The sequence below is a fragment of the Suillus subaureus genome, assembly GCF_016647635.1.
Source record: "Suillus subaureus strain MN1 chromosome Unknown BJ212scaffold_10, whole genome shotgun sequence".
Taxonomy (NCBI): domain Eukaryota; kingdom Fungi; phylum Basidiomycota; class Agaricomycetes; order Boletales; family Suillaceae; genus Suillus; species Suillus subaureus.
The window spans coordinates 780,988-801,694 of record NW_024538566.1 but is presented as its reverse complement, the minus strand read 5'-3'; the positions used below and the strand labels follow the sequence as shown (position 1 = coordinate 801,694).

The 20,707-nt window shown below is 48.0% G+C and overlaps 8 protein-coding genes across 8 annotated transcripts; 3 read left to right on the top strand and 5 right to left on the bottom strand.

Annotated features, from left to right (window-relative positions):
• Positions 1-62: 62 nt before the first annotated feature.
• On the top strand, positions 63-1,309 carry BJ212DRAFT_1268051 (eukaryotic translation initiation factor 2 beta; the record flags this gene model as incomplete). The annotated part of the gene is made up of 4 exons (XM_041330699.1): positions 63-380; positions 436-762; positions 803-1,094; positions 1,143-1,309. 4 exons carry the CDS (start codon positions 63-65, stop codon positions 1,307-1,309), a joined length of 1,104 nt encoding a protein of 367 aa, XP_041194891.1.
• A 226-nt stretch (positions 1,310-1,535) lies between these two features.
• BJ212DRAFT_1268352 (WD40-repeat-containing domain protein) lies at positions 1,536-4,055 on the bottom strand (the record flags this gene model as incomplete). The annotated part of the gene is made up of 7 exons (XM_041330725.1): positions 1,536-1,905; positions 1,958-3,230; positions 3,278-3,381; positions 3,437-3,557; positions 3,610-3,636; positions 3,695-3,839; positions 3,894-4,055. 7 exons carry the CDS (start codon positions 4,053-4,055, stop codon positions 1,536-1,538), a joined length of 2,202 nt encoding a protein of 733 aa, XP_041194890.1.
• A 145-nt stretch (positions 4,056-4,200) lies between these two features.
• Positions 4,201-7,300, bottom strand: BJ212DRAFT_1344739 (nucleoporin complex subunit 54-domain-containing protein). Its single transcript, XM_041335274.1, has 6 exons — positions 6,979-7,300; positions 5,221-6,917; positions 5,056-5,171; positions 4,911-5,004; positions 4,479-4,856; positions 4,201-4,425 (listed from the first exon to the last, which is right to left on the bottom strand). The coding sequence occupies exons 2-6, from the start codon at positions 6,895-6,897 to the stop codon at positions 4,330-4,332; spliced, it is 2,361 nt and encodes a 786-aa protein (XP_041194889.1). The 5' UTR covers positions 6,898-6,917; positions 6,979-7,300; the 3' UTR covers positions 4,201-4,329.
• On the bottom strand, positions 7,274-8,240 carry BJ212DRAFT_1344738 (60s ribosomal protein l27). The gene is made up of 5 exons (XM_041335273.1): positions 8,190-8,240; positions 8,123-8,139; positions 7,882-8,073; positions 7,638-7,823; positions 7,274-7,584 (listed from the first exon to the last, which is right to left on the bottom strand). The coding sequence occupies exons 1-5, from the start codon at positions 8,197-8,199 to the stop codon at positions 7,579-7,581; spliced, it is 411 nt and encodes a 136-aa protein (XP_041194888.1). The 5' UTR covers positions 8,200-8,240; the 3' UTR covers positions 7,274-7,578.
• Positions 8,241-8,345: 105 nt separating this feature from the next.
• BJ212DRAFT_1586790 (uncharacterized protein) lies at positions 8,346-9,064 on the top strand (the record flags this gene model as incomplete). The annotated part of the gene is made up of 2 exons (XM_041342393.1): positions 8,346-8,759; positions 8,789-9,064. The coding sequence occupies exons 1-2, from the start codon at positions 8,502-8,504 to the stop codon at positions 9,062-9,064; spliced, it is 534 nt and encodes a 177-aa protein (XP_041194887.1). The 5' UTR covers positions 8,346-8,501.
• A 3,433-nt stretch (positions 9,065-12,497) lies between these two features.
• On the bottom strand, positions 12,498-13,874 carry BJ212DRAFT_1344724 (fungal hydrophobin-domain-containing protein). The gene is made up of 3 exons (XM_041335272.1): positions 13,588-13,874; positions 13,334-13,538; positions 12,498-13,275 (listed from the first exon to the last, which is right to left on the bottom strand). The coding sequence occupies exons 1-3, from the start codon at positions 13,859-13,861 to the stop codon at positions 12,963-12,965; spliced, it is 792 nt and encodes a 263-aa protein (XP_041194886.1). The 5' UTR covers positions 13,862-13,874; the 3' UTR covers positions 12,498-12,962.
• Positions 13,875-15,890: 2,016 nt separating this feature from the next.
• BJ212DRAFT_1344702 (uncharacterized protein) lies at positions 15,891-16,811 on the bottom strand. Its single transcript, XM_041335271.1, has 5 exons — positions 16,772-16,811; positions 16,501-16,655; positions 16,399-16,444; positions 16,299-16,339; positions 15,891-16,237 (listed from the first exon to the last, which is right to left on the bottom strand). The coding sequence occupies exons 1-5, from the start codon at positions 16,772-16,774 to the stop codon at positions 16,108-16,110; spliced, it is 375 nt and encodes a 124-aa protein (XP_041194885.1). The 5' UTR covers positions 16,775-16,811; the 3' UTR covers positions 15,891-16,107.
• Positions 16,807-19,037, top strand: BJ212DRAFT_1344696 (glycosyltransferase family 22 protein). Its single transcript, XM_041335270.1, has 10 exons — positions 16,807-16,914; positions 16,969-17,088; positions 17,148-17,270; positions 17,323-17,406; positions 17,457-17,641; positions 17,697-17,789; positions 17,831-18,146; positions 18,201-18,346; positions 18,397-18,570; positions 18,637-19,037. The coding sequence occupies exons 1-10, from the start codon at positions 16,815-16,817 to the stop codon at positions 18,916-18,918; spliced, it is 1,623 nt and encodes a 540-aa protein (XP_041194884.1). The 5' UTR covers positions 16,807-16,814; the 3' UTR covers positions 18,919-19,037.
• The last annotated feature ends 1,670 nt before the right edge of the window (positions 19,038-20,707 follow it).

The following is a 20,707-nucleotide window of genomic DNA, read 5'->3' as shown; positions in this document are numbered from 1 at the left end:
AGTCATCTAATCTTGCTTAACATACTCATCAGCGAGCAAGTCCATCTTACGCGTCAACCATCATGGCAGCAGAACAGCCATTGTTCGATCCTTCGCTCAAGAAGCGCAAGAAGAAAGCTGTGGCTTTCACTGAGGACCCGTTAGGTCCTGATGCAGACCCTACTACGCCTGCACCAACCACTATCGAGAACACAACTACCAACGGAGATGTTGTTGATCTCGGTCCTGCCACCGCCCATGAGCAGATGAAGCGAAGTCTTAATGGGGCACCAGATAGTGTTGATGCTGTTGATGAAGCGAAGGAAGATGACGATTTCAAGGCCATGTTTCCAGATGGTCTCAAGAAGAAAAAGAAGAAAAAGGACATCCCTATGGACCTTGTGGGTATATCATGTTAAGCTTATGTTTTGCGATTTTACATGCGTATGTTATCAGGGCGAAGATGGCTCAGGAGCATCGGCTGCAGCTGCTGTACCTGCCGCTACGGAGGATCTCGACTTCTCCGACATCAAGAAGAAAAAGAAGTCAACAAAGAAAAAAGCAATGGAGGACTTCGAGAAGGAGCTTAATGAGGCAAAGGCAAAAGATGAAGCTGAAGAGGCTGAAGCCGACGATGGAGAGCATCTTAATGAACTAGATGAAGCAGATCTTGGGGATGACCCATTTGCACGCAATGAAGCACCCGCAGGCATTGACTCTGGCACGGAACCATGGCTTGGGAGCGACCGAGATTACACTTACCCAGAGGCATGTGCACTTGCGGTGATACCTTTTCCTGACCCATATTAACCTACATCATCAGCTCCTAACACGATTTTACGCCTCCCTTCATGCCGCAAATCCATCATTACTCACTTCCACCGGTAAACGATACACGATCGCACCTCCACAAATTCTCCGTGAAGGTGTCCGCAAATCGATCTTCGCGAACGTTGCAGATATCTGCAAGAGGATGCACAGACAGCCAGAGCATGTCATTCAATTCCTCTTTGCTGAAATGGGTACCACTGGTTCAGTGGATGGTTCAGGACGTTTGGTTATCAAAGGTCGTTTCCAACCTAAACAAGTCGAGAATGTTTTGCGTCGTTATATCGGTAAGCTTAAATCTACGCTTTTCATGCTTAGCGCTAATATTGTCAAAGTCGAGTATGTGACATGCAAAACATGTAAATCACCTGATACGCTCCTCACAAAGGAGAACCGTATTTTCTTCATGTCCTGCGAGTCCTGCGGCTCACGTCGGTCCGTTAACGCCATCAAGAGTGGTTTCCAGGCCCAGGTTGGCAGGAGAAAGGCAACTGCGCAATGAGCCGTTGTTGTATTATCAGGAAGCTGTTTGCTATGTTCATCGCTACATTCATCATCATCACGCACATCGAACCCTCAATATATGGTCTGATTGTAGAAGCATGAGGTGAACATTCCAAGTGAGGTGGACATGGTGAACAAGAAAGACAAGAAATAACTAAAAAAAATCATAATGTATCATGGACTCATTGAAACATGACGCAACATCGAGGGACGCAAACCATCCTTCATGAATCGATATCCCCAACCTTCGTCAACACTAGACGGCGTTTTTTCCTTGGGGGCTGTGCCAACTTCGCAGGTGTGACTTCTGGTGCACTCTTGCCTGCAGGGGCATTGTCATCAATACTAGTAGCAGGCGTGGGTGGCGGCTCGGTCCTCTTCGCAGGAACAGTAGGCGTCGTAATAGCAGCTAATGGGACTGAGGAAGACGAGGGCGTCATCGTGTAGGTGAGGGGCACGAAGTTGTGTTGCGCGATGGACTGAAGTTGTAATGCATATTGTTGAGTGTGATGCGCAGGTAAAATTTCATCAAAGATCACGATCGTACAGTATCCATCTCGCGATGAGAGGATAAGGCACTGTCCGTCAGAAGACCTATTAAATAGCTCAATATAGATACCAGCAGCCGGAAACAGCCATCACATACCACGACGCATCCGTAAATTCATCATAGTGCAGCTTTGTGAGCATGCAAACAGGTCCAGATTGTTGGGTATCATAGATGGCAACGGCATCCATGGTCAGAACAGCGTAAAGCATGCGATAAGGCAGCGCAAACACGGAGCCAGTATTGGGTGGAGCGATCGCCGGGGTAGAGGGCTTTGATGGCGATGGCGTAGAAGGTTTCAGCGATGATGAAGGCATAACTAATTCGGGAGCCACAACATGAGGCGTAGGCGCTTCGACATGAAGGAGTAAATTCTTTTCCACCTTTAGAGAATGTGCAAATATGTCCTTGTGAGTTGCAGGTGTGGCAGAAGGTCCAGCAATATCAACAGAAATCGACCCGTCCCTGCCCTTTTCCAGAGTTCCTGTCTTAGGTTCGTTATACCCCTCTGCGCCAATAACATCTTGCCTCAATTCATAAAGCACAGGGGAAAACTTGACAGCCACGCTTGCTTTCTTATGCCCTGGTAACTGAGCTATAGGAGGACGGGCAAAGTTCGCCCTTGAGTAGATGAACACTGACGATGCCGATGAAGGGTTGGTTTCGCTCGTGGTAATCGCGAGTTTGGATTTACGTCCACGAGTGGGAGTTTCTTCGGCCTTGGGCTTGTTAGTAATGATGCTGGGATCCTCAAATTGCCCTGCAGGGGTTAGCAAGAGACCTCCATCTGGGCTGAACGTTAAGCGGCGGAAGAAGTTCGAGAAACTTTCATCTCCATAGAGTTTAATAGTCGACCATGCGGGCGAAGGAAGCGCGCGGATCGCGGGAAGGGGTGGCATAGGAGAAGGAGATCTCCCATATCGTGCATATTGCCCAGGAGAGCCGGGGGCATTAGATCCACTGAATGAAGACCGTCTCGAAGAAGGTCTCTCAACCGGCGGAGGAGGGAACATCGATGTGGATGGTGTGCTGACTACTGACGCGGTCGGCGTCGGAGGAGCGTAGTTGCCAGAGAAAAGAACATCATCTTTGTGCTGGTCGCTGACAGTAGACTCTACGTCACTAGCAGCAGACTCATGTCTGTAGGACCTGGAACGGCTGTGCGAGCTAGGGGTGCGGCTGTGATTGTGGGTGTAAGACATTCGTGTGTTCTTGCCCACAGCATGGGCTTCGAACGTGCCCTGCTTGGTCGAGATCCGATACACGTGCATCGAACGGTCACTGCTCTGTGTGGCGATGTATTCGTTGAGCGGATCCCATGCTACGCCTTGGACATAGTGGTTGTGTTCAGCGATTTCACATACGCATTTACCTAATCCAATGAGCTTGTATTCCCCACAATAATAACGCAAAACCCACCATCACTAGGGGAGAACACCCTGGCACAGTTGTCCGTACTGCCGGCTAAAATGTATTCCCCAGTTGGACTCCACGCCAGGTCATACACCTGCATCGTCGTGCACCTGTCCCATATTTCATTTTACCTCGATCTGAAACTGCGCATGAAAGTTATCTTACCTGAACGTCGTACGCGGCTTCCAGTACTCCTTTTCGTATTGCAATTCGTCCGCAGTCAGATCACTGCCATACGTGGCGGTCTGCGGCGTGCTTGAAGGTGCCCAAATGATAATCATGCCGTCTTTCAATGAACTCGCGTCAAATAGGATCAGCCAAATATTTAAGATTCATACCGTCTCCAGCGGAGGCGATGAACTCCCCTAAAGTCGCGTTAATAAAGTGGTCAAGGCTGACAAGGCGCGTGCGCAAAACGCGTACCGTTAGGGGAGAATCGAACAACGTTCACAGCAGCCGAGTGTCTGCTAAGCGTTGCAAGATATTCGACCCGGGCAGGGCGTGGTGCAGCATCACCTGCACCCTCTGCAAGAGACAACGGGAGGATGTTCGGATGCACCATCCATATCTTTTCGAGCCCGGTTGGTCAGCGCACTGGATGTACCATTGAAGGCTCACTCACTCTGACGTGGTTGTCCTCGCCTCCCGTGGCCAGCCTATAGGACTGCGCAGCAAAATTCTTCTCCTGCGTTGGACGCGCTTTTTTGAACGGAACAGGTTGAAAGTCGCAAGTGGATATGGGCTTGGAATCATGCCATCGAATCTCGAGGGTGCGATAACGCATTTTTGAATGTACTACTGAGCGCAGAGAGGGATTATGGTAGTAGAATGAAGGATCCTGAGCGCTACAGGAGGAGGAACATTTGTTCACGAACTGACAGTAATACGGATCGGAATCAAAGGCTCCTTATGTACAAAACAGACCCAGGTGGCCGACTCGCACGCTCATGATCGATTGTTGTCTACCTACAATTCTATGTATTCAATTACAAAAATAATGTGGAGCTCATGATCACAATAACAAAGCAGCGTGCTCGAGCGAATTACGGAGTTTCCGATTAGCTCTCTCTTCCATATATCACTTCCAGATCCCTCAGATCGCGTTGCAACACCTTCGTCAAATGCTGTAAACCGGCTTGCTGATTGGACAAGATCTGCAATGAGCATGTCAGAGTCGAAGTCCTGAGTTCACAAATGAAACCCCTACCTGAGCGATCTGCTTGAGGCCCTCCTCATCGACGACCGTCCATTCAGATGTACCGTCAAGCCCCACTCTTCTGCCTCTCTCGCGGGCAGCGTTGATAGCCCCTACGAGTGCCCACAGCTCATTCAGCTTTCCTCGCATCTTACTCATCCCACCTGGTCTTCTTATTTCTTCTTCGATCTCCTCGAGCGCTAGACGTAGAGCCTCTTCTTCGGGACGTATCGCCGTAGACCGGACAGTAGGTAGCATTAGATGCATGTGCTGGATCAGGCACAATAGGCGGTGCTGAGTTTGTGATTGGATCGACTTTGCGCGCTGCAAACGTGATGCGTTACTATCGTTATGTCTCGCGGACAACGATTCCAGTCGCTTTTTTAGCTCCTGAAACACGCCTGAGTAAGGAAGTTTTCTACAATGTAAGAAATAGCTACAAACCATCAAAGTTTTCTGCTGATCCGTGGCTTGCCTCATTTGTCCGTCCACGCGCTGACGCAGATCGTCAAAGCCAACTGCAAGAACAGGTACCATACTGAAGAGATAACATGAGCACAGTGAGTGGTAGACGAGTCATTGAGCTCACCAACTAGGGTCAGGGTTATCGTGCACCGCGCGTTGCCAAAGCGCCTCGTTCGTGGCATTTGCAGGCCTGCCGAAAGCGCTCACGTGAGACGGTGGAACGAGATTATAGAAATAATGCTATCCGATAGATAAGTTCACGGTAAACTATAAACTGCATGCGACCGACCTGAAAGCGACATGCTGGCGAAGAAGGATCCCAGGCCTGTACAATTGCTTGGATTCTCTGCTCAAGCGCCGCATATTGTGACTGAGGATCCTGTTGTTGTGCAGGTGCAGTGCTTCGCGATGCGAGAAGTGAATTGGGTAGTGGAAGACCTAGCGTATTGCCAAAAAGCCCTCCAGTGGTTGTATTCGGCGCAGGCTGATTCACTGAGCCAAACAGGGAGCCAGCTGGTTTCTGCTGCTGGGACTGGCCAAATAGCGAGGGGGCAACAATAGGTTGCGCGGATTGGGATTGACCAAATAGAGTTGGAGTGGTCGAGGAGGGGGGCGGCGCAGTACCAAAAATACTCGCTGGATTTTTATTCCCAAACAACGGGTTTGAGATCGTTGTCGTACTGCCAAAGAGACCTCCTCCAGTAGCTGGAGCTTGGGCTGTCGTGCTACCAAAAAGCCCTCCCGATGTTGGTGCTTGCGTACTGGTACCACCAAAAAGACTCCCGCCGGTGCTTGGCTGGGTTGTTGATGTTCCAAACAGCCCACCAGTACCGGTAGCAGGCTGCGGGGTCGTGGTACTTCCGAAGAGACTAGCACTCTGTGGTTGCTGCTGCTGCTGGGCCGCGGTGCCTCCAAAGAGACCCCCAGCCTGCTGCTGTTGTTGGGCACCCGCATTCCCAAACAAGTTCCCAGCAGGTTGAGGTTGAGTTGTCGCATTACCAAACAGACTTGTTCCTGCAGGTTGTGTCTGAGTGGTCGTACTCCCAAAGACATTACCCGTGGCGGGCTGTTGTGTAGTTGTTGTGTTACCAAATAGACTACCGGTTGCAGGTTGCTGTTGCTGCTGAGTACTCCCTCCTGATGTCGGCGCTTGGGAACTGGTACCACCAAAAAGACTCCCGCCGGTGCTTGGCTGAGTAGTCGACGTTCCAAACAGCCCGCCAGTACCGGTAGCGAGCTGTTGGGTCGTAGTACCTCCAAAGAGACCACCACTCTGTGGTTGCTGCTGCTGGGTAGTGGTACTTCCGAAGAGACTCCCGCCTTGCTGTGGCTGTGGTTGCTGCTGCTGCTGGGTACCTGCGGTCCCAAACAAGTTCCCAGCAGGTTGAGTCAACGTGTTCCCGAACAGACTTGTTCCTGTAGGTTGCGTCTGCGTCTGTGCCTGCGTGTTCAAGTTCGTACTCCCAAACAGACCACCCGTAGTAGGCTGCTGGGTTGTACTGGCTGTAGTATTACCAAACAAACCACCAGCTGCAGGCTGCTGTTGTTGCTGATTGTTGGTATTCCCAGATGAACCAGCTGCAGGTTGCTGTTGTTGCTGAGTGCTGGTATTCCCAGACAAACCAGTCCCTGCAGGCTGTTGTAACGTTGTGGTATTCCCAAACAAGCTCCCGCCACCCGCACCTGCAGTGGTGCTCGTCGCCGTACTAGGCGTTCCGAAGAAAGTTGTACCGGACGTAGATGGCTGTGTGGAGGTATTACCGAAGATGCTGCCGCCCGTTGCCTGTCCAGGCTGCTGTTGGGTGTTTGTATTGCCGAAGATGCTTGGGGTTTGGGCACCGAGTGTCTGCCCCGACGGCTGCTGGGTGCTTGTGGTACTCGTTGTCTGCCCAGGCTGTTGCTGGGAGTTCGTGGTACCGAAGATATTTGTTGGGGGTTGCGTTGTGGTACCACCAAAAAGTGACATTTTTGCAACCTTTTTATGAGCTATAAAGCAGGAAGTAGTTCGAGCCTGAGTATTGAGAGATCGGAGCCGATGCGGACTCACCTTGCTCCTGATACAAGATGCAACTCGATCAAACCCACGATCCTGACCTTGGCAGAGCGAAACAATGGTACACGGTTTGAAACAAAGATGAAGACTGAGAATTAATATAGAATACCCGTAGGTATCAGAAGGAAAACAGTCGCTTGTCTTATGAAGGAGAATCAAGATGCTGAGACAAGTGCAATAAAAGTGGCAGGAGCACACAAAGTACTAACTTGAGATCCGTTTGACTCAACGTTCAATCGTCAATTGAGCTAGGGTGATTTCGTAACTTTGTACAAGGGAACTTAAGACTCTCGGATGACTGATGTCATATTGCTACACTGAGTTGATGACGGACAACGATCTGTTCACAAATCCTGAAATGCATCTATGATACAAAAGCTGCTAGGCGGGCGGACCGCCTGGTTAAATAAATAGCGACTTGCATGACTTGCGCCTGCGAGTTACAGTAATCACACCGATATACAGGCAAGCATCACGTCCACGTAGAAATATCATGCAATGGTGCATAAAAAGCATGCGTCATGTAGGGACATGTGGTGTACATGTAGTTTTGCTAAGTCGTCTCCCAAGCACCACAGATATAAAAAGAAGCGATCAGAACTATATCGCAGACAGTCAGCTCTAAACGCAGCAGGCATCACGAATAGACATACGCGAAGGGCCTGGAAGAACCACTTGTTCTTTCCGGTCTGGTAGCGCTCCTCGAACAACTTTTTGATGTTCTTCCGTGCATCCTCCCGTTGTGATGGCTCCTTGAAGTGGTCAGCTGATACTGAGTTCTTCAAGCTCTCCAACTCCAAAGCGTAACGCGTGGGGAATAGATGCGAGTAGTTAATCACCTAAGACATATGACACATGTCAGTTCGCATCTCCATGTCGCGGTCCATGTGTACTTACCTTAATGAAAGGCTTAACGCGGCTTCTCCGCTGCAATTTCTTGGCACCCATAGTCCGCGTAACTTTTCGCGGGTAGCGTTCGATGCCGGCAACGATGGCGTGGGGGTATGGTCGCTCCTTGGTTCCCTCATCGAGTTGTTTAATAACGACAACCTTCTTGCCTGCCTGACGGCCCTGTAGGACGATGGCGACCTAGACAACAAGGTTAGAACCAGAGTGACATCGCGTATGATGAAAGCACTTTTCCGGGCTTGTAAACTAGTATGAACGGTCAGCCTTGGACTCTTATAAACGATATGCATTCCAACCTTTGGGCATCTTGACGTTGGGCGGCGCGGTGAGGATTGACTTTGCTGAATAGATTTAGGCGAGGCAAGCCATCCGGAGATATCCGAATGCTACTATATAGTTCCAATTTAAGGTTCCGGTCTCACTGGAATTTGATTAATAGATAAGTATTGTCTTTTGTTTCTCCTTACTGCCAAATTCCAACACCATTCGCGGTTGCGCCTTCCGCAATTGATATAGCATTCAAGATGTATTTATAACATGCGCAAACGTTGGAATTTCAACTTGACGAGATTGATCTTGTACCCTTGCAGTACTGCGTAGTATCAATCATGCTCGTGACGCTCTGCATGCTTTATCACGCGCTCGCCTACTCCCTTGGCCATCTATGGATTCTTATCTCCCCTTTGAGGTCAATTTTGACCTGTGCCATCGATGCTACAACGTACCACCCAACGATGGGGCGAAACATCATCATCGATATCATCATGACCATCTGCACACTTCTTGTTTGGTCAACCCTCGTAGGATGTATGCTGCTGCGCAAGGAAGATCCTGCAAAACGCGCACCATCATGCGCACCACCACCTGTAAACTTATCTCTTCAGATCGTTCCCAGGCCTCATTCCTGATTAGTGTGTTCCAGCATGTTTCGTTGAACCAAGCAAATGAAAGCATGGTGAACGCACTAAAAGCAGTGCAAAAGGCGAGGGATGATTTCAAAGAGATGGAAGATGCCTCGGCTCCCACAATGGAGGCGTTGTGGCGCTTGAGGCAAGCCGGGAAGGACATCCGCGAAATCCATCAGACGATTGTAGAGATGTCGGACATGCTCAACAAACAAACAGAACAGTTGTCCCGCACTTTCCCCATCAATTCAGGTGGCGCAGGATAAATTTGTTAGTTATCCGATCGCTCGCATTTATTAATACTGACAAGAAAGCAGATAAAATATTTGGGAAGTTTTGAATTTTTTGAGTGGGCAGTTCTTTGTACGCATATGACATCCATTATTATTTGCCAGTGTAGTTTCTAGTATTGACATAAGCGCGTTTCAACTCAATTTGGCATTGCAAATAGGTTTCAAACTTAGCCGCATATGTGGATTGATACGATACTTTCCAGAATCTTCTTGCGCAACATCTTCACGGCCTTGGCAACGTTGTCTAATGCTCCCCCATAGTATAGAACGAACAATGGTCTTCCTCCGTCTACAGTCCCGGTAACCAGCCTTTGCAGCATATTTCCACGTGGCACCGAGTCATCAATCAGGTTGTAAAATTACGCCAATGCTATCACAAAATCGGGAAGAACCCATTGCTGCAACGTACGAGATGAATCACCTCATCGGGTTGGCGTGCCAGGCCATTAAAGGCCTCCCGTGCACGGCGAACGAAGACGGCTGGGTGTAGTCCCAGTGAGCGGTATGCCACCCTCTGCGGCCAGCATACATCAATATCGGACCTCTAGGCAATACATATTCTGCGACACTGGCGATTCAGTCCCTGTTCAAGCGCCTCGCGCCTCACAATGACCTGGACATATTTCGTATTCACAAACATCCACATGATGTATTCAGCCCGCGGTAGGATGTTACTATGGATGTGCGGCGGGCTTTACATCATGTAGGGTTGTTAGGCCAGGTGAAAATGACGCGACACCACTAGAAAACACTCCTTTCTATGACATGCAACGTTCATTGCTCAAACCACTGGAATCTTATCCTCAATGAGATGCTTGTCGTGCATGGACTCACAGCAAGGATAAGGCCTCACCCATGCTGTCGTCAGTACTAGAGTGCCGCGTCAATCATTCCAGTATACTAATCGGATTGCATGGTCTTAAGCTTTGGTTGAGTTGTTGATTCTGATGCATGTCTTATATCAGAAAACCTATTGCAATACACTGAATCTGATTAAACATGTCTTTAGCGCCTCATAATTTGTATAAAGCCACATGTCGACGGGAAGAGCAGTATGGAATGTAGCCGTGGGCCCACTGTGACTGTATACTGTAAGTGCAAAGAATCATCTTTGGTTGCGAACAAGCTTGACGGGGCTGAAAATTCCACGTCAGAACGCGTCATGGGCGCGTTCAGGGTGGCAAGCCTGCATCAAAGCAGCTACCCCCAGAATTTTTGCAACCAATAAGATTTTATCTATGACACACAATCGATTGTCTCGAAGTTCAACCAATCTAGCCTGTGGTAACAATTTCAATCAAGGGGGTTCAGGTCCTGCTCTAAGCAGTTGATCAGCACTTGTGAGCTGGCAAATGCTGGCCTTGCTTTACAAGGTGATATCTCACTCCACGCAAGATTGCCAATAGACTTCGCTTCATGGGGCTGACCTTAGGTGGCAATCTGCTGGCATTGCAGACGTCATTCTGTTCGAAATGAGATTTCAGGTGGATAAACTTTTACTACATTGCCAAGAAGAACAATGCTCGGCACATAAAAGAAAGGCGCATTCCTACTGTCACTTTCAGATTTATTTGATCCCATATCACATCCTCACAAACAATGCGTTTCTCCTTTGTATAATTTCATCGAGCGGCCTCGGTTCGGCTTCGAAAGAGCGGGATTCCCTGTGACCTAAACTTATGTCAAATTGAAGCATTGAGGTAGACTGTGTGCGAATGGGAGAATTGGACTATATACGAAGAGCCGCATAAGTAACATGCGTGCACCATGCACGGTAGCGTGTATGTTCTATCTGTGTTCCTATCGCCTCATCCCATTGCTGAGCAGGATACAGAGGAGCACGTATGGGCTGTACAACTCTGATGCAAGACTGATGCAAAACGGACAGCACTAGAGTCCATCATGCAGTTGATGGCATCGGCGTTTGCATGGTCAAGAGATACATTATAAATCTGTAATTAATCCGGTGAATATATAACACTATCCATGATCTCTAGCTCACCATGTTGTAAAACATTGATGGTTTTCCAGTGCTCTCCTGCACTGACTTTAGCCGGTCTCGCTAGATATTAAGAAAATGCGCGATCTTCATCACTCTTGTCACGCTGCTTAGAGGACACAAAGGCACGTAAACATTTTGGTGTTGATATGGTTGTACACCATAATGGGGTTCAACGTTCGCGCTCAGCGTCGAAGGGAAGCCAAGGATGGGCCTCATCACGGTTTGCATATAACGGGAGACTGCTTATGTAATTAGAGCAGCAATTTTTTGCATTGGTCGTCGATCTGATGCGGGCTAATCTGTCCGACACGGTTGTTTTGGTGATACATAGTGAGCACGACATCTAACAACAATCACTGGTAGATTGCAATGATGGGCTGTTAGATGCGGTCATGGTAGCCCGACAGCCAGTAGCGGCCAGTGCAACGGGCAGACTGGAATGCCCGGATAGTATTACAGTTTATTTGTTACATATGTGTTTTGATAGCAAAATAAGCTGACGTGAAATTAATTGAGTACCTGAGTTTGTTTTCGCAGTTCATTACATAAACGGGCGTCGCGGAGCTCATATAGTGCCGAACAGCCGCCGGTCCCCTTCGATGACGTTGGCCTCAGTCTAATGCACAGCTGTCCTACGTACGTACCAAACTGGTCATTTCCTGCTGAAAACACGTAAAGCTACAACATTACCGACGAGCGGCTTCCTAATCAATCACCACGAAAAATGCCAATTTAATTATACAACACCAGTAATACCATCTCCGTCGGTGCAACAATTGCAAGGTGTCCTCAGCAGATGCAAGCTGACTAATAGCGAAAACTTCAAAGCCAAGCGTGCATGAAAGGAACTTTGTTTGCCGGTACAATAGAGACGAGACTCGAACGTTAAGGGCAGCGGCACGGACTCGGCATGTTTTCTGTTTCAAACTCCGGCCTAGAAAGCGTTTTGACAGCTTCGTAGGAGTTCTTACATTGAAGAAATAAACTGCAAATTGAGTGGGGCTATTGTCACTTCATGCGACCGCTCGGGATGGCATGCCCGAGGCGTCCTTATTTCAAGTTTGGCGACCCGTATCCTGCATGCCACTAACCGAGGATTCTCAGAATTGAAACACGCGGTTTGATGGTGCTGACCTCCTCGCAGCAATGACACGCTGTCAGTGCATGTCAGTGGCTATAGATACACAGGGTTCCTGTTCTCAATATGGACTACGTTGTCATGATTATTATTCTCATAAACATGCGCACCTGTTACTACGTAAATTCAGTATCCTTCCATTGGCTACAGCTCAGGGCCTGAGGCCACCTTAGCATATTGCTTGATGTATTGGGTGATCCCACCATTTATGACATTTAAATATTGTTGGTAGCACTATACTGCACATGTACCACTCCATCAACAGTATTACGTCCCACTCAACCATCAAGTGAGTCTTTCAGTCCTCTTTTCGTTGTCAATCATCGTCGTATCTAAATAATAAATATAAAATGAGCAGCTAACTTGACGGGTTAAAATATGGTGTACCGCCCTGGGTATGACTCGGTGATTCTCGCGCTAACCCGCATGTACACAAGTTCGAGCATGAAAGAATGCTAGTGAGTGTCGTGCCATCAAGTACTGTTTGGATCCGCGACACCCAGGATCTGGGCACACCGTGATACTGTTACAACGCTTCGCAATTTAGTATGATCGACTGGCAATTTCTCCCGACATTTCAACTGGCACCTGTCATGATCGTGGATCACGATCGCCGTCAATCAGCAAAATAGCGGAAGAAATAATATTTGTAGTGTCCTTTACCACACCAGTTGACGTTTGAAACTAGCCAATGTACCAGCTCATTACAGGAAAAGTATAGCCATAAACGATCACTGCATGAGGGAACAAAAACGCAACAAAACAATAACGAAGGCTATGCCTGGTGAAGGTGAAAAGTCCAAAGCCGCGGACAAGGTAGAATAGGCGACTTTTATGTGTATCAAACGGGAAAAAAAGAGCGGAACGTGTACAGGCATTGAACCAAATACTGAATGAGGTGATTTTTTCACCAGATGTTGACTGATTGTCGCGGGTATGAGCGTATGGATACAAGAGTGATAGGGAACAAACGCACTGGGCGAGCAACCGATGTTCACGAGGCCATTGTAAGAGTTGTTCTCGCAGCAAACGGGTTCTTGGTTGCTAGTGGTTAAAAAAATGTTAATTCTAGCACAATGAAACGTGTATTGCAAAAATTTACCAGTTAGCGCCGCTACTACCCCCGATAGCGCTGATGGGGGAGCAGCTGACACCACAAGGGGTATCGACAGGGGTGTCAATTTTCAAGAGCGACAACAACTCATCGAGGGAACTGCCATGGCCAGAATTCGTAACAGAGTCGCAACACTGGATAGTGCCAGTGTTGCACTGGCCGCTCCCACCTGAGGGAGCGGTGCGCTTGGCACCTTAGGAAAGAGTCAGAACGCGTCAAACCGAATAAGATAGCATACTTACGTGCAACGGGTGTACCTCGACGAGCGGGCGCCAATGGGGGTAGACCGCGCGCCATTCTGTCGGCATTAGTCTCCGCGCTTACGACAGCAGCAGTCACGGCGAGAGCAAGGACAGACGCGAACTTCATTATGTTCTTTGTATCTTGGGGGGAGGAGGAATCTAGAAAGAAGATAAAGGAACTTAAGGAAAGTTGGGGAAGGACTGGTTGGTTTGAGGATAAGAGAGTTTTATAGGCGGTCAACTGAGTCGAATTATAATGTATGAAAGGAACCATCGGTTACTGAATCCAGCACTACCAGATTTGAGTCTCCGATCACTCTATATATTAGGTTATACTTGGGTTACACAGACTTATCTCCAATAACCAAAAATCTCCCCCATCTTTCATGTGATCCTTGTGTGCAAGATAACAGCAAACCAATGGCAAAACGGTGAATGCAAGGACCACAAGCCCTCTCCAGCACTGTTCTACCCGACGATGGTATTCAGTAAGTATATATATTGAAAATCAATTTTTGTTTGAATAATTACCCGATAATTTACTTGGACAACGTTCTATCTCCTTTCGAATTTTTCAGGGATTTTGTGATATTGTGCCGTAACGAGCTGAGATGACCTCCTTCGTACTCAAATGGAGTCTAGGGATACCCCTCAGTGGCGTGTCTATCCGATGAGTCACTGGAAGGATAGAACTTTTGTGAGTCCTGAGTCCTGACTCTGGCCAGCGGTAAGGTCCGTAGCGCACTTGCACCGATTTGTAATCTCGAGGGGTTGGCGGATATTCGGCAATTATCTATTCTTGTGATACGTTATGGAGGATGCGGCAGACGCACGAAGTTCTGCATGCACATTACACACGTTGCTGATCTGGTCAGGTCAATCTGATCTGAGTTTGTCGTATGAATTGATCAAGTGCCCATCGGGTTGTTAGGAGCGGGCCTTCGCGTTTCTAGACTGTGGGCCACGGGATTCTAGGTCCCCGTCTAGGTCGCAGTACTATTATAATCCTGGACCTTACAGGCTACTGCTTCCCTTGACGATGGACTCAAGGCAGGGAGCTTCGGTTTTTAAGCACTTTGCCCTGTTGCGTTCATTGTTTGAGGTAACATTATTCCCAACATGGATTGAGCATACGTCCGAAATAGACGATTGCTTACCCAACCTAATGCATGTCAAAGTGTTGTGGTGGACGGGATGTCAATCATTCAATGGAGGGGCGCACAAGGGCACCTGGTGCCACATACCTTGATGGCGTGAAGCCTTATCTGTCCTATAATTGGTCTATTATCCCCTGTCGGTATCGGCGTCCCCTTGTCAGCCAAGCCGCTTTCCTTTGCAGTTCACAGCCCTTTTGTGACATCTATCAGGTTCACAGCCCACTAGCACTTTTGCGAGTCATGGATGCCGCAACTAACGGTCAGGAGTCAACTTTAGCAGCTCGGGTACGTAAGATGTCACCAGGTCAGGGTCATGGTTATCGCGAACAATGTTTGTATACAGGGCGTCAACGAGGTTGGCGGGGGAAATGAAAGAAGTCGAAACTTGAAGAAAGGACACGTAACATTTCTTCGATGAGGTGCTTAGCGCTGACTCCATATGCAGATCGCACCGCGTGACGATCGAAGGTGGGCGCTATCTCACTGGTTGACGACTGGGACATTAAATCATGCCCATCGTGACTTCGTGGAGGGCCTCGAAGACTGTGTTATCTCATTTACACCTTTGCCAGTTGACACGAAACGAGGGAAAATAGACCTCATTCAAGTGTAGCAAATCAACGAATACCCCCTCACGTTGAGCGTGGGCCATTCTCTTCCCTTCACGAAAGAAGGTACTTACGAGCCTCGAGGACAGTGTTATCTTTTAGCTCATATAAAGAGTTAACGAGCAACGAGCGAATACGGCGTACGCCCTCGTGTCGACTGTAGCTATATAATGTTTTTCGGTTGCCATGAAAGGCTTTTTACAAGCCTCAAGGACGGTGTTATCTCATTAATATTTTCTGATATGAAACGGGCAAGCAATTCCGAACCTCAGATCGGTAACTCCGTGAATACGCCTTCAAATCGATTGCAAGCTAGTCTCTTCGCTGGATGATAGAGCACTCCTACAAGTACAAGAAATGGCTGAGTGGTCGAGCAAGCTTGCTAGCTGAGGCAGATGAGTCAATCGGTGTTGCGGGACGGAAATAAGCCGTTGACAGAAGATGCCGCGGCAGCCAGTCGGGGCTGCCTGTTTCAAAGTTCCGAGCGCGTGACAGCCGCATGGGCCCGCATCTCTCGGCAATTGTTTGGGCTTTGGAGTGTCAAGATAGTCAAGGTACATTTTTTGGAAACCAGCCAAGGCACACCATGGAAGCAGTACGACATTTGATTTACCTCTGGACTGGCCTGACCCCTGTTCTTATGTTATGTATGGCGTCACAATGCTCGATGATGCTAGAGAGGAACCGATTATCAAGGGAGGTAGATTACAGATTGTGCGAAATGTATGCAACTGATAACGATTAAGCTTCAAGTGTCAGGAGGTGTCAGGTCGATTGTCTTGCGGGAGCGAAGGGTCTGTAAAACTGTGGTTGCACTTGGTACACACGAAGAACAGAATCATGCGGGTCTCCTTTCGTTTTGACTGATCCTGGTAGAAAACGGCGCTAGAGTGGAGCAGAAGGTATCGTTAGTGAGGGTGAGCTGAACTGTGTCGACATCGCGCACTCGTCTTGGCCACAATGCGGACATGTTATATTTGAGTGTGCCTATCAGATATCGGAATCAGTTAGGATAATATAACATGACGCTGAAGGGTGAAACGGACCAATGTGGGATCTGATCCGAGGTCGGTAGTAATTCCCACTTGTTCCCTGTTGATTTGAGGTCAGAAAGATGACACAAAAATATTTCAGCTCGAAATACTTACTTGGTAACCGTTAGTAAATCATTCCTATAGACACACTTGTTCTCGCCGATCTCCTCTTCGCTACATATTCTGCAGGCGTAAACCATAATACGACGCCCAGTGTCAGCCTTTGGGTAAAGCAAATTATTACACTCTGAGCAGAAGTGGAGTGATGCCTGCAGGTGCCAAGGGCGACCAGAGTATGAGAATGGTTATGTAAATACAGCACAGATACATGGGGGCAGATAGAAGCATTAGCGGTAAATTGCAGCACAAGAGATTAAAAACAGACCATCGCAAGTGTTGAGCTGAGTGTTAGCCTGAGTCAAGGCAAGATGAATTTCAATCTCCGACACCGTGTCGTGCCCACTTTGATCCATCAAAACTCAAAATTGTCAAGTCCAAGTGCAATACTTGGCTATTTGTTTATGATCTGTTAGGTGCTCGACCAGTTCTTCATGAGCTTTGATTATTGAAACGTGGTGTCAGCTATACGTACGTTCAAATGGATCTATGCGGGTCTATGGATGTCTCGGGTATGCTTTGCGTTTCTTGGAACTGGGTACATTCACCCAGATGAACACATGCAAAATGGAGAAGTGACCTCAGGCGAGTCTGAGTCTCGTGTTTATCTTGCTACTCTAATTCTAGAATCTAAATCCTTTAAGGCGATCTCATACCATACCATACCATCCGTACTTGGGAATGGTCCGCTGCACTTCCCGTCCGCTCCATAGTACCAGCATTTGCGACAACTGGAATCCCCGTCTGGTTTGCTAAGTTCTTCAGCAGTGAGAAGATTTATGCTAGAATTATGATGTATGTCTCACACAGCCTGTTTAGATACACGCTTGACACAGGGAATACATCCAATGTTAATCTTTCGACTAGAACGGTCCGCCTTTTTGGTTCTATCTGGGCTGATTGGTAAATCGTTGTAATGCCATCACTACAACTCATGAAGCTCAAAGCATTAGATTACAGTTTTATGAGTTTGGTGCCCACGCCGGGTGCCCGACACCTTGGTCTTCTGCTTCTGGCGTCGTCTCATGTTATGAACACGTTCCAAGTCCGGCCCTTCTCGAATTCTATCGAGGCAGTCCTCGTTGCTTTGAGTCTTTTGTTCTTGCGTAAGATAAGCTCAGTTAAGACGCTGGATAAGGTCAGTTTTGGCTGTTCACGGCTTCTCGAGGTTCCCGAGCCTAATCTATTGGCAGAGTTATCTTCTCCACTTACTAGCCGCAACCTTCGTGACTGGTATATTCACTCGCCCAACCTTCTTGATATTCGGAGCGCCCATCGCATATCAGGTCGCACTTAGAACGTTTACACATGCCAGAACTGCAACCAGCGGCTGCGGCTTGTTGTCCCGCCGTTATTCACTGCAGCAGGGACATGTACCGCATTTTTTGTAGCGGACACCCTCTATTTTCGAGGCACCCTTAATGATATCGTGGTGACACCTTTTAATTTTCTCATGTATAATTTTGCACCCCAAAATCTGGCAGAACATGGTCTCCATCCGCGTTGGCTCCACCTTTTCGTGAACCTTCCGATGTTGTTCGGCCCCTGGGTAACTTGGCTGGCGGTGCGCGCGATTATGGATAGTGCCACAATATTTGACAAGAAAAATGACAAATCATTTGAAGTCTATGTTCTTCGTCCGAGTAAGGCCTTGTATTTACAGCACTCGCAACCACTCACATTTTGGTCACTTGCAGCAATCATACAAATGATCATTTTGTCATTGACTGTCCTCTCTGTGCAACCTCACCAAGAACCTCGTTTCTTGGTGCCTCTTTTGTTGCCTATTATTGTCTTGATAGCAAACACCGGACGATTGGCCCATGTCGGTAAGGCGTTTTGGGTATGTTAACACATTGAAGTTAGTTGGTGAGGCTGTTAACGACTTTGTAGGTATCCTGCTCCATCTTCAATTTTGTGCTCGCAGTTCTATTTGGAATTCTGCATCAAGGAGGCGTAGTGCCTTCCCTATTCCACCTCCATTCTGTAATTGCTGACGCTTCCCTCGGTACACGGACAAATATAATCTACTGGAAGACGTACACACCACCGCTCCACTTCCTTGGCGTTAGAGAACGAGGTTGCTTCCATTTTTTCCATGCAAGCAGGCTCAACTGACGTAGTATCACTCAGATGTCTCAATCTGGCTTAATTTCTTTCGTCGATCTCGCTGGGGCGTCCCAAGATAACTTCGCTGCGTCCCTCAGTGCTAGTGATTACGACAGAACATTCGTCGTGACCCCCGTGGCCATGCAACACACGTTACCCCCTACAATCACGGGCTGTATGGAACTAAACAAGTCCATCTTCCCGCATCTTGACCTCGACCACATTTCGGAGAGCATAGATACAGGCGTACTTGACGGCCTTCGTTTAGGGGTGTATACCTTGTCACCTAACTGTGTCTTTGTTTGAACATGTCTTATAATCACTCAGCACGATCTGAACATTATTTTTTTGGCGATTTGTAAACGGTGAGCCTAGCACCGTGCCGTAGTGTAATAGAATAATTCAACCACATCGCAATATGAGACCACAATATTTGAACTGACAGATACCTCTGCACAGACTTGATGAGTAACGAAACGCATGACGAACTTGTAGTTTTGATGTATTTATTTCCTCGTACGTTCCAACTTGTGAGTAGTTCATTATCACTTCTCCGCGGACAATAACTTCCAGCACTACTGAGAACAACGGTTGGATGATATTCACTCCAGTGGTGTGGCCGTCCAAAAGCCTACCGCTCGCAAATTGCAATATGCAGTAGCTGCAAGCGCCACCATAGTCTCCACCCTTCTTGGTTCCTCCATAAGCTCAATCAAGTATGTCAGTTTTTTACACTGATCACAAGGAAGCCAGGAAACATGGAGGGGGAGGGTCATCGATTTAAAGCAAGGATGTGACCAAACGACTTCTATTGCCAGAATGTGGTGCAAATACATCCCCTACGATAGTTTCCAGATGCAGGAAATTTGCTGAAATGGAGCACACGATCCGGGGGGAAGTGCTCTGGAGGTGCAGATGGCGTAGAGTGGAAGAAGGCCAGTCCATCAAAATTGATTGACGGTGTGTAGGCAACGGAGATTTAGCCCATTGAATTTCGGGAGAGTTGACTGGTAACATTCAAAGTCCTCAATCAAGGTGTATCTAACTTATCCCATCCGTATACACTTGACAAACCAACTACCGTTTCCCAGCGCCTCCTCTCAGCAGAAGGATCCCGATCAGGCGAGGATTAGCCTGTGCGAAACGCGACACTTGTCTGGTTGTAACGCGGCATTCTATTTCAAAACGGCTTCGGTGGGAAGAGCGATCAATGTGGAGGGAGAGGCCGACTGCTAAGCTGGACGAGCCGGACCTGCAGTAGAGATGGAAGGAATGGTTTAAGTGCTTCGGTGAGTTGCCCTGGAAGCATAATCTTGATACAGGACCAGATGCCTGTTATTGAGCTGGCAGCAACTCGCCATCGGCGGCGCACCCGGGTGAAGAGTAGGGGCGTGTTAAAAGCATTAATATTGACTGAAATGGTTCGTGTAACTGAAAGGACACTGGGACATTCTGGAAAATCGATGACGAGCAAGAATGCTTTCTGTAAAGTTATAGGGGGAGCCTACACGAATATTAGGGGGGTTCAAGTTGCCATTGATATTGTGAAGGAGTGAACGTTAACTTGAAGGACGGGTTATGAGGTTCAAATAACACGTGACTACGTACGTGCTAAATTTGTAAGTCCGCGCCTCGACCGCGACTCTGTCTGGCCAATCTCTGGCCAATCCTGCGAAGACATCCTAAACCGCGTTATGATCTTCCTGAAATTCATGGTATGATATATATGACATAGCTTCGGTAAGGCGTCGACATGGTTATCATCTTGTTGCCTGGACCAATGGGTAGCAATTATGATTTTATCTAGCGACAAGGTTAGCGACACCTTGTCGTTCAATTGTATCCTTCTCCCAGTTAAAGCCTTCATTTTCATGGCCAAACGCCAGGACAGTCAGAGGTTAACGCTGGGTTGATGGTCATGTCCGCGCCAGAGCTGTGACACGTGTAGTATTCACATCGTGATCGAACATCTTCTGTGCTACTTTCAAGTTTGCTTCTGAGAACTTGAATGCCGCGACATCCTCCAATGGTGTATTGATGAACCCGGTCCTATATTGGCATGCCTCACTGAGGCTGCATGCTACACATTCAATGA

Bases quoted from the DNA above. Each gene is read 5' to 3' on its own strand.
- BJ212DRAFT_1344739 (XM_041335274.1), bottom strand. From the start codon at position 6,897: ATGTCACTTTTTGGTGGTACCACAACGCAACCCCCAACAAATATCTTC. The intron at 5,005-5,055 runs GTGAGCTCAATG...TTATCTCTTCAG, and splicing joins GATAACCCTGACCCTAGTTG to TATGGTACCTGTTCTTGCAG. The intron at 4,426-4,478 runs GTAGGGGTTTCA...TGCTCATTGCAG, and splicing joins GCCTCAAGCAGATCGCTCAG to ATCTTGTCCAATCAGCAAGC.
- BJ212DRAFT_1344738 (XM_041335273.1), bottom strand. The intron at 7,824-7,881 runs GTAAGTACACAT...CATATGTCTTAG, and splicing joins GCGTTAAGCCTTTCATTAAG to GTGATTAACTACTCGCATCT.
- BJ212DRAFT_1344724 (XM_041335272.1), bottom strand. From the start codon at position 13,861: ATGGTTCCTTTCATACATTATAATTCGACTCAGTTGACCGCCTATAAA. The intron at 13,539-13,587 runs GTAAGTATGCTA...CTCTTTCCTAAG, and splicing joins TCGAGGTACACCCGTTGCAC to GTGCCAAGCGCACCGCTCCC. The intron at 13,276-13,333 runs GTAAATTTTTGC...TTTAACCACTAG, and splicing joins GGTAGTAGCGGCGCTAACTG to CAACCAAGAACCCGTTTGCT.
- BJ212DRAFT_1344702 (XM_041335271.1), bottom strand. The intron at 16,340-16,398 runs GTCCGTTTCACC...GATATCTGATAG, and splicing joins TCGGATCAGATCCCACATTG to GCACACTCAAATATAACATG. The intron at 16,238-16,298 runs GTGCGCGATGTC...GCTCCACTCTAG, and splicing joins CCGCATTGTGGCCAAGACGA to CGCCGTTTTCTACCAGGATC.
- BJ212DRAFT_1344696 (XM_041335270.1), top strand. From the start codon at position 16,815: ATGAATTTCAATCTCCGACACCGTGTCGTGCCCACTTTGATCCATCAA. The intron at 17,642-17,696 runs GTCAGTTTTGGC...ATCTATTGGCAG, and splicing joins CAGTTAAGACGCTGGATAAG to AGTTATCTTCTCCACTTACT. The intron at 18,347-18,396 runs GTATGTTAACAC...ACGACTTTGTAG, and splicing joins ATGTCGGTAAGGCGTTTTGG to GTATCCTGCTCCATCTTCAA.